This window comes from Tupaia chinensis, unplaced genomic scaffold, assembly GCF_000334495.1.
Source record: "Tupaia chinensis unplaced genomic scaffold, TupChi_1.0 Scaffold140356_1, whole genome shotgun sequence".
Taxonomy (NCBI): domain Eukaryota; kingdom Metazoa; phylum Chordata; class Mammalia; order Scandentia; family Tupaiidae; genus Tupaia; species Tupaia belangeri.
This window is the reverse complement of record NW_006200233.1, coordinates 733,722-743,338: the sequence shown is the minus strand read 5'-3', so window position 1 is coordinate 743,338 and position 9,617 is coordinate 733,722. Positions and strand designations below refer to the sequence as shown.

General features: G+C 54.5%; 1 protein-coding gene and 3 non-coding genes across 4 annotated transcripts; 1 reads left to right on the top strand and 3 right to left on the bottom strand.

The window, feature by feature from the left end:
• Window positions 1-1,837: 1,837 nt before the first annotated feature.
• ABT1 (activator of basal transcription 1) lies at window positions 1,838-3,847 on the bottom strand. The gene is made up of 3 exons (XM_006162667.2): window positions 3,600-3,847; window positions 2,558-2,757; window positions 1,838-2,432 (listed from the first exon to the last, which is right to left on the bottom strand). The coding sequence occupies exons 1-3, from the start codon at window positions 3,832-3,834 to the stop codon at window positions 2,067-2,069; spliced, it is 801 nt and encodes a 266-aa protein (XP_006162729.1). The 5' UTR covers window positions 3,835-3,847; the 3' UTR covers window positions 1,838-2,066.
• Window positions 3,848-5,303: 1,456 nt separating this feature from the next.
• TRNAY-GUA (transfer RNA tyrosine (anticodon GUA)) lies at window positions 5,304-5,393 on the bottom strand. Its single transcript is given in 2 exon segments — window positions 5,304-5,339; window positions 5,357-5,393. It is a non-coding gene; the product is annotated as a tRNA-Tyr (tRNA).
• A 2,677-nt stretch (window positions 5,394-8,070) lies between these two features.
• TRNAY-GUA (transfer RNA tyrosine (anticodon GUA)) lies at window positions 8,071-8,161 on the bottom strand. Its single transcript is given in 2 exon segments — window positions 8,071-8,106; window positions 8,125-8,161. It is a non-coding gene; the product is annotated as a tRNA-Tyr (tRNA).
• A 462-nt stretch (window positions 8,162-8,623) lies between these two features.
• On the top strand, window positions 8,624-8,696 carry TRNAA-AGC (transfer RNA alanine (anticodon AGC)). Its single transcript has one exon. It is a non-coding gene; the product is annotated as a tRNA-Ala (tRNA).
• The last annotated feature ends 921 nt before the right edge of the window (window positions 8,697-9,617 follow it).

The window sequence follows — 9,617 nt, the reverse complement described above, 5'->3', positions numbered from 1 at the left end:
GGAATGCTAGGTGAGCCCGACAGTGCCTGGTTTTCTTTGGAAGCTGTTAACTTGAAGGGAAGAAAAATGCCCTCTCCACCCAGCACAGGGGGCCAAGGGCACCTGGAACCCTGCACACAGGAGGCCTGACCTGAGTTAGCCCACACGAACCAACCAGACAGGGACACAGAAACAAAGACCCTGAGTTCCCCAGGCTAGGGTAGGACACGACAGCGATGTGCGAGTGTGAGCCGAGCACGAGGCACAAGGGTGCAGGACATGCCACACCACACTTTTATGGTATGGTCATTTTTTTTTTTTAAGAGGTTTTTGCTATAGGGTGCGTGCGCCCGCCAGACAGACAGACAGAGAGAGACAGAGACAGTAAGCGAGAAATCACCCCCCGGGGGGAGGCCACGCCGCAATCCTTTCTCCATTCTCCTCTCGGGATCTTGGGAATGCACGCACACACAAGCACCCGGCATGAGTTTAAGCCACCGGATCCGGGACACAAACTGTCGTGATTGACTACATGGGAGTCCAGCGACATAGCCATTACACTAACTGCTGGTCCCCCAAAATAAATTTTATACACACACACACAGCCCGGCCAGTGATCCGATTTAGTCCTTGCGACACCACATATAGACTTCCCAGATCACAGTGACTGAGTTTTCCATTCACCCCAGGGGTTGACATCAATGCCTTGTGGGCCTGTACGCTCTCTCCCTTGCTAGGCCCCGGCATGTGGAAGCACGCCTGAGCCATTTGTTCCCACGGTCCCCTCTAGGGGATAGTGGACGGTGGTTCAAACATAGCACGCCACCCATGAAGTGGTTTGCAATCACAGAGCCCATTCAGACTTCTGCTCTGTCCCGCAAACGTTCTAGGAATGACCTGGAAAACGTGGTGAAGACCGACCCATCTCGGAGTACAAAGCACCACGCAGGCCCACACTGAGCTCCATTCCCTGCCCCACTACACCTCTCACTGTCTACCACAGTGCTCTCCCAGTCCCTCCTCACATACCAATATGCATATGGAGACACACACACACACGGTCATTCCTTCTCCACTCTCCTCTCAGGATCCTGGGCACACATACACATGTGCCTGGTGTCTTTTAAGCTGCCAGGTACAGGACTACCTGGAAGTCCAGCAATGTAGTCATTATGTCATTTGCTGGTCCCTAAAAAATATACTTTGGGATCAGCAGGTGGCGTGGTGGTTAAAGGTACTGGATTCCCACATGGTGACTGTGGTTCAAGTCCCGGACCTGGTGGCTTGCTTTCTCACTTTTCCTTGACCTGGCGGCTTGCTTTCTCACTTTTCCTTGACCTGGTGGCTTGCTTTCTTACTTTTCCTTTTTTTCCTCTCTGGTCAAATAAAAATAATATTATATATACATATGTACCTATATATGTGAGTGTGAGATTTTTTTGAGAGATCTTTGAGATGTAGCTGCAATAAAGATAGTGGGAAATCACACCACAGGGGAGATGGCCATGCCACAATCCCTTCCCCTCCATTGTCCTTTTGGTATTTTGGGCATGCACATACACGCACGGTGTGAGTTCATGCATGGTGTGAGTTTTAAGCTGCCAGGTCTGGAACCTGAACCACAGCAACTATGGGGGAGTCCCATGACATAACCATTGTGCCATCTGCGGGTCCCCCTACTTTTCCGACAAACTGACAGTACTACCCTTACCTGTGATTGATAAACAGAACAAGATTGCCTGGACTAGCCACCATCACTCTAGTTAAGGTATAAAGGTCCTTCCTAGGGCCAGGAAATGGGATTTTCTGGGGACCCACCAGGCAGGTGGCAGGCAGCCAAGAGACAAACAAGACAGAATAGGACCTGTGGTAGTCATACCACACTAACATGAATTAGGTGTTGCAGCCAACTATGTACAAAAGTTGAGGACAGGGTGAGGCCCACACAACTTCCATGACTGGGCCCTCGCCAGACACTCCTGGGACAAAACTCCAAAACGTCTCTGGGCAGCTGTCATTCTTCTAGTAGGAGGTAGAGGATGGGTAGGGCAAGGCAGGGCAGGAGATGCAAGGGACCTCCCTGCCCCTCAGGATGGTCCTTCCATGCTCTCTGAGGGCACTGGGGCTCCAAAGATCTTGGCCAAAAGACCTCGGTTGGAGCGGGCCTGGTCCTGGGCAGCAGCCAGGCGGGCCCTCTGGCGTCCCCCTGGCCGTGCAGCTTTCCGGGCCCTCAGCTCCTGTTCAGTAGGACGCTGGGCAAATGTCCAAGAGCCATTCGGGCGGGCAGGGTCCCCGTCGGTGGCAAGGAAGCGCTGTCCCCGTTCCACACTGCGAAGATAGAAGTCAGTCTCTCGCTTGGCCTGGGCAACCTCTGCTCGTAGGCGCTGCCTGCGCACCTGGCGCTCGAAGGCGAGGTGTTCGCTGAGGTGGGCCCAGGTGAAACGGTGCAAGTACTGTGGCCGGAGGACAAGCAGAGGAAACATCAGGGCAGGGCAGGGAGGAAGGGGAGATGGGAGGGGTCAGGGAGGAAGCAGGGCTAGGTTTGGCAAGGATGGAGAACAGCGGACCCAGGTCTCACCTTGAGGTTCCATAAGTCATAACGGAAGGGGCTGCGCTTGCGGGCACCCATGGGCGTGTTGTGCAGACTGGCCGCCACCCGCTTGGCCACACGCTTGTCCCGGAACTCCACCCAGCCCTCGGTGTAGTCCTTGCTGTACTTGGGTCGCTTTTTCCCTCCCGCTGCAGCTGCCGCCTTCTTCTTGCGCCTCACGAACTGGTCTGCAGGCCACAGGCAGAGGCATGTCAAGGGGTCTCACGCTGCAGCCCACTACCCAGCTCACCTCCAAACCTGAGGCCTGGGTTCCTCCTCACTTGCCCTTTTCTAATTCTGTCCTCTCTTCAAAGGTCAGCTCCTTAATCAGGCAGCCTGGACACTACTTAAAACCGGACAGGGCCAGTGCTAGGAGTCCTGTCCCAACCCCAGCCATGCGCGTGCCTGTAAGGAGGCTGGGGCTGGCCACACACAGTGTCTGCACCAGGGTGGGACCAGAGGTGTGCTCGCTTCTGAAGAAAATGATATACTTTTGTTGGAGTTGAACAAACAGCTCATGAAAAAGGTGGGGGGGGGGCAACAGGTTGAGTGGTAGTTAAGGGACTGGACTCCCACATGGGCGCCCATGGTTTGAGTCCCAGACCAGGTGACTTGCTTCCTCACTTTCTTCCTCCCTCTCTGGTGAATTGGAAAACAACAAAAAATAAAATTACATAATTCTTAAAAAAAAAAAAATACAAAAAAGGACAAGTGGGGGAGGGATGAGAACCCACTGCTAACAATCCCAGAACAAAAGCAGCCGCCGTGCTACCCCTCCAAATTTCGGCCCAAGAGACCTGCGCACAAAGTTAGATTACGTTTAACTTCCAACTACTTAAACCGAAACACGGAAACATGAGCTTTAAGTGTAAGTCACCCCTCACTCGCAATCGCACCTGCGTCCCTGGAACACGCGGGACTTGCCCCAAACCGTTCTGCCAAGTCCCCGGGGGAGCTGCCGGGGCCAAGGCGTCCCAGGGTGTCCCAAGCGCGCCCGCCCGCACTCGGCCCACCCGCCCCGCGCACCTACCTTCGGCCTGGAAAAAGACGCGCCCCACCTCGCCGTAGGCGCTGAGCAGGTTGCGCACGTGCAGGGGCCGGAGGCGCGGCGGAACGTGGCCCAGGTACACTATGCCCGGCACTACCCGCTTCCTGCTGCTGCCAGCCGCTCCCTCCAGCTCCCCCTGCTCCTCCTCTGCCCCGTGCTCTGCGCCTTCCGGCTGCTCAGGCCCGCTGGCCGCCCGCTCCGACTCCTCGGCCTCCATGTTGCCGGACGCGCCGAGCGCCCCCCCCGGCCGTAAAGCACCGGATGACGCACCCCGCGTGCGACGGCCGGAGAGGCGGGCGAAGGCGCAGGCGCAGGCGCAGGCGCGGAGGGGGAAGTGGGAGCTTGGCGCGAGGGGCGTGCCCGCGCTGGGGGGCGGAGCGCCGGGTGGGCATCCCCAGTCCAGCGCGGCCGGGCTGGGCAGCTCCCCGAGGATCTAGCGGACCGTCTAGGGGAGTTCCTGTGTCTGGCCTACCTTCTAGAGCTTCGGAAGCTCTAGGTTTTAATTTAAGTACGTGCGAGTTAAAGGTAGTACAACTTTGCAAGTTTAACCTTCCAGGTCTAGTTAGGTTAATTTTTGAACATGTGTGTACCTTTCCTGTGGTTCAGCGTTTTAAACGTGACCGTGCACGGCGACTAGATGTACCGTGTGACACCTACGTAAGGAGTTTACGCCGTGCGTGACTCGTGCGGACACGCTGTGCACCGAGCGCTGACAGCGGGACAGCTGCAGGCAGGTGCTCGCCCTCCGCTGAGCGCTCCGCAGCTGTCCCGCTTTGCGCCCAGTTCCCGGTCGGCCGAGGAGGGAAGGCCCACGGCCTGCCGCAGCGATGGAGACTGAGACAGGGTCGGGCGTCACAAGCCACCTGTAGCTCTACGGGCGCCTCGTGTAAGGGTCCAGAGATCGGTCTAACTGATGGAGACACAGAAAAGACCATGACAATGCAACTGCAAAAGAGGCTTTTATTTTTCCAGCTAGCTGGGGTCCAAGTTTCAGCCCATCGCAGCAGGCCTTCACAAGGACCCCGAGCCTAAGATAAAGGGATCTTTTATAGCTCCGAATCACAATGCAGAAAGTACAGTCAGTAATTTTCCACTTGAGGGAGGGGGGTGTGTGAAAGCTAGCTGTCATTATGTTTAGGTTTAGATTAGGACTTTCAGTTGAGGTCAGATTCACCTGGCTCTGGCATTGTCAGGGCCCATCTTACTTTGTTTACTTATGTGGTCTCAGACTCCCTGGGTTCTGTCCTTGAGGGTCTAACATGGCGGTGGTTGTGTCAATTCCCGCCTAACACTCGAGCCTCCTGGGGGCGGTGGACTCAGTCCCGGGAGGCGGCATCCAGCTCTGGTTCCAGTCATTTCACTCCGTGTGTTCGAGGTCCCGACTACAATGTTCGTCCACAAAGGTCCTGCGGGCCGCCGAGCCTCCAGGTGCTGTGTCCTAGTGAAGACCTTGCACAGATGTCCCTCCCTGTCCCCGGACCCCCTTCTCAGGGCACTGCGAAGTGTCTTCCTTGGACCCCATCGATGATCTGGGAGCAACCTTTGTTGCCAGTTGACTAGGTGCACCTGCAGATCGGTGATGGCTTTTTTTGGGGGGTGGGGGGTGGGGAGGAGGCCTACAAGTTTGTTATAAGCTCAGCTGACAATTTAGTACTGGATAGAGTCTATTCTTTCTAAAAAGAAGGTTCCTTTGAGCCGGATTCGAACCAGCGACCTAAGGATGGCTGATTCTCACCTTCCTACAGTCCTCCGCTCTACCAACTGAGCTATCAAAGGATCCTGGACTAGTTTGTCTTAGTACAGTTTAAATAATATTTACTTACTGGTTTTGTTTTGACTGCATAGTATTCTTGTTTGTTTCAAAAATTTGACTAAACATAAGTTTTCTAGCGTACTAGAAATTTTCTAAAACTGATCCTGAGTAGTGATTATACAAGTGTATGAAAAATCATTCCCTTAAACATTTAAGACTTGTACTTTTTTTGAGAGAGAGATTTTTGCTACAGGGTACATGTGCTTTCTGCAGAGACAGAAAAGGACAGAGAGTGAGAAATCACCTCCCCCCCCCGCCCCCGAGATGGGCATACCACGATCCCTTCTCCAATTTCCTCCCTGGATCTTGGGCACTCACGGACGGGCACCTGGCATCAGTTTAAGCCACTGGGTCCAGGACCCAAATTGCAGTTGACTACTTAGAAGTCCAGCAATGTTACCATTATGCCGTCTGCTGGTCCCAAGACTTGCAGTTTTTATCAAATAAAAAATCCAGCACCAATCTGTGTCCTGCCTCCCCAGTGGCAACTAGGCCCATTCCTTAAGCTTGTGCCTCTGTCCTGTCCACTTGGCATCTTCTCTCTAGAGATGAGTGACAATGGCAAGGTTATCCTAACCATGAATGCTTCTTGGGAACATTAGGACTGCCCTTTCAGGACAGAGAACACATCAGAGGCATGTGTGTGCTTGTGTGTACGTTTAGTGACTCAGTGGCTCTTACTACGTTGCTAAATGAAGCACACCTCCTCCCTTCGCTTAAAAAGGACATGTGTGGGCCGGCAGGTGGTGCTGCAGTTAAGACATTGGATCTCACCTGGCTAACAGCGAGGTTTGGGTCCCAGACCCGGTACGTTGAAAATCACGCAGGGTATGCATTCGCGGGTGCCCCAAATCCTGAGAGAATGGAGGAGAAAAGATTGTGGCATGGCCATCCCTCCTGGGGGGGGTGACTTCTCACTTTCCCTCTCATCATCTCTGTCGCTCTCTAGCAAGCACATGTACCCGAAGGTAAAAATCTGAAAAGAAAAAAAAATAAGAAAGTCCAGTGTACACTTACCATGGGATCCAGCAACTCCACTCCTGCATATTTACTAAAACTAAATTAAAAAGTATGTTCACACAAAGATTTATATTCAAATGGTTATGGCAACTTTATTTTAACAGCCACATAGCCAAAGACTGAAAACAAAATAACTGACGGTCCTCACTGCAGAGGACCTGCGAGGCTCCTGAGTGGGACAGCTCGCCAGCCAGGTCGTGAGCGTTACTGTGACGCAGTGATGAATTTGTTCCTCTGCACAAGCCACTGTCATTCGGGGTCGCTAACGTGTGAGATGGATACGTCCAGGAGATTGGAAGTCTGAACTCACGCAGAAGACCCACTTCTTTTCTGGGTGAGTATCCACTGAGGTGGTGTAAGCCGAGAGTCGCCCCAGTAGGAGTCTCTACCCGATATGCTCGTGCTCCATTGCCGGGGGTCTACCGCCGCCAGCGGCACTTGCTGTCAAGATCAAGCTAAGCTCAGAACAGTGTCTGAACTTGTCCTGGCTCTTTGTGGCAGTTTCTGTGCGTCTTGCACGTGCCGGGCCTCAAGGAGGCCAACTCTCACTGTTGGAACCAACACGGATCTACGATTGGGGCTGGGAAACACCGTGGCGGTTTTTCAAGCCTGGTCACTGCAGTAGCTGGGACTCTGAGAACGAAGATTTCACTTACAGTTTTAGACACCGGAGGCGTTTCTCCCGCCGAGTGGGCCGCCCGCGTCCAGCCACGCGACTGCCCTTTCTCCTCTTCCCCTCGCACCTACGCCCTGGAATTCCATTGCTGCTCTTTTCTTCGCTGCTTACGCCAGGCATCTGCTTCTGTGGGTACAGCCTGTAACCCGTCTCCAAACCAAGCCCTCTTAATTTCTCGCGGCTCCTGAAAACTACCCTGCGAGCTGATGGGTTGGCGGTTTCACGCCCCTTCCTGCCGCCCCGGGTCGCGCTCTCCCACGCGTGCGCGCCCTGTAAGCCCGAAGTCCCGGCTCCCACGCCGACGCAGCTGCAGGAGCCCAGCAGTCGCCGGGGCTCCGCACTCGCGGCTCCCGAGCCCGCGGCACCCTCCGCTCCGCGCTCCTTCCACCCAGCGCAGTTCCTACTGAGGAACGCGCAGGCTCTTCAAGGCTTCCGACCTTTAACTGCTTTTCTCAGGAACAACCTCGAGAATCAGAGATCAAGGATCGGCCCCATACCGAGGTGTGGCGGGAACCGGGGTCCCGCCTCTGGGGTGCGGCCTCCTGCCTGCACCCGGCTCGCGGGCACTCCAGGAGGGGCTTTCTCCGCGGTCGACCCCACAGCGCCCCCTCGCTCGGCAGCCTGCCCTCGAACCCGAGCTCGGAACGGCCCCCAGCACTCGCGTTAGCCGGTACTGTTCGCCTCGGGAGCCGGCAGGTGGCAGTTTACAAGTGGCAAGAAGTGATACCTTTCTAGAAATCATTTTTTTCACCAACTGTCCTCTCCCGAAGTACCGATGTTTCTAGTTTGTTGCAGACGGAATTTGAGAATGTACATAACAACAAAGGTTCTGGCGTCTAGTTTCATTTAGGCGGTTTTCTTGTCTAGAACGTGGTAATTTTTGCAAATATATAAAGTATGTTAGAAACTTTGGACTTACAGAAACCTCAAGTTCAAAAGTCTCATCCTTCGAGCCGGATTCGAACCAGCGACCTAAGGATCACCAATGTAAGGTCCCTCTACAGTCCTCCGCTCTACCAACTGAGCTATCGAAGGATACATGATAACTCGCCTTTTAGAATCTCTGAAACAATGAACACTATTTCCTGATAGTTTCAAATATACTCACACTCTTTAAAAAGTACCATCAACTTTAAAGTAGTCAGACGCGGTGTTCTCTAACGATCTGAGTATTGGCCTCATGGGTTTATATACACGTAAATTCCTTGCGCTGTATTTTTAAGACATTAGGATATTTACCTATATCTCAAAATATAAATACTCCATGGACCCTAGGGCTTCTTCCCCTGTCTGTAGCAGCTTGGGCACCTCCCAGCTGTGGTCGGCGGTGACGCGCTGTTCCGTCTGAGGGCTCCTCCTTCTCTCTCGAAATTTTCTAGGGCTGCTTGACAAGTACGGTCCTAAATACAGACAACTGGATTGCAGAGGATTCCAGAGACTCCTGAATTACCTCCAAATACCGAAGAGGGGAAACCAGGAGGACCTCTACGCCTAGGAGGGGAATTAGCTCAAATGGTAGAGCGCTCGCTTAGCATGCGAGAGGTAGCGGGATCGATGCCCGCATTCTCCAGTTTTATGTCCCTCCCGCGCTCTGTCCTTAATTACTGTGGTCCGGTCCACATCTTTCTGAGATCTGAGCGACCGTGTTCTTGCCATGACAGAGACGATCTGGCCTCGGGAATGTCGCAAGCGCTCCCTTTCCCCCTTCCCCCCTCGCCCGGGCAGACACACGTGCTCTGCGGATAACGATGCGCAAAGCGGGCTGCGTTCTGGGATTTCTCTCGCGTTTTGCAGATCTGAGCCTTGATCTCTGCCAAGTGGACGTACTAATCCACTGAATTATCTATGCATTAGAGTCAGGGTCCGTCTCAGAATCGGTTTCTCTAACAGGTCCGCTCTATTGAGGGTCCCACGTGCTTAATGAGAACGCGCACTTCTTAACGAGACGGCGGCGAGCCAGAGAGGTGCCGTTAGGTTGGGCTCTCTCCTTGGTTCAGGTGTGGCTAGGTTCGTTCTCGCTGCTTCGTTAGTCGCCTTGTGGATTCCTCTGGCCTTCCCTGAGGTGCGCGGAGGTCGGGGGTTGGGGGTCTGCTGCTGCTACTGGGGCTGGGACACCGCAGAACGTGGCCCAGAAAACCGAGCGGAGCCGAGGTGGAGACTACCTGCATCGGACTCTTGTCCCTGGAGGATCGGCCAGGGCTGTCTACCCGCTCCGTGTCCGAGGGCCGAACGTGACGTTGGAGAAGAAAACTACACCTTCTCCACGCCCCGCTTTCTTTGAACAAAACAAAACTGGAACACAAGGCTCTTATCAGGAGTTGCCGGTTGGACCGGTCTCCGGTCTCCCCAGCGTAGCTCCCCAGGCTCGCCCAGCTCCCGTCGCCCCGCCAGGCCCGCCTGCGCGCCCGCACCCCGCGGCCAGGGCGCATCTGCTCCGAGGGGAAGTTTCGAAGCCTGGCGAGGCTGCGGCCCAGGCTGCAGGCCGGCCTGC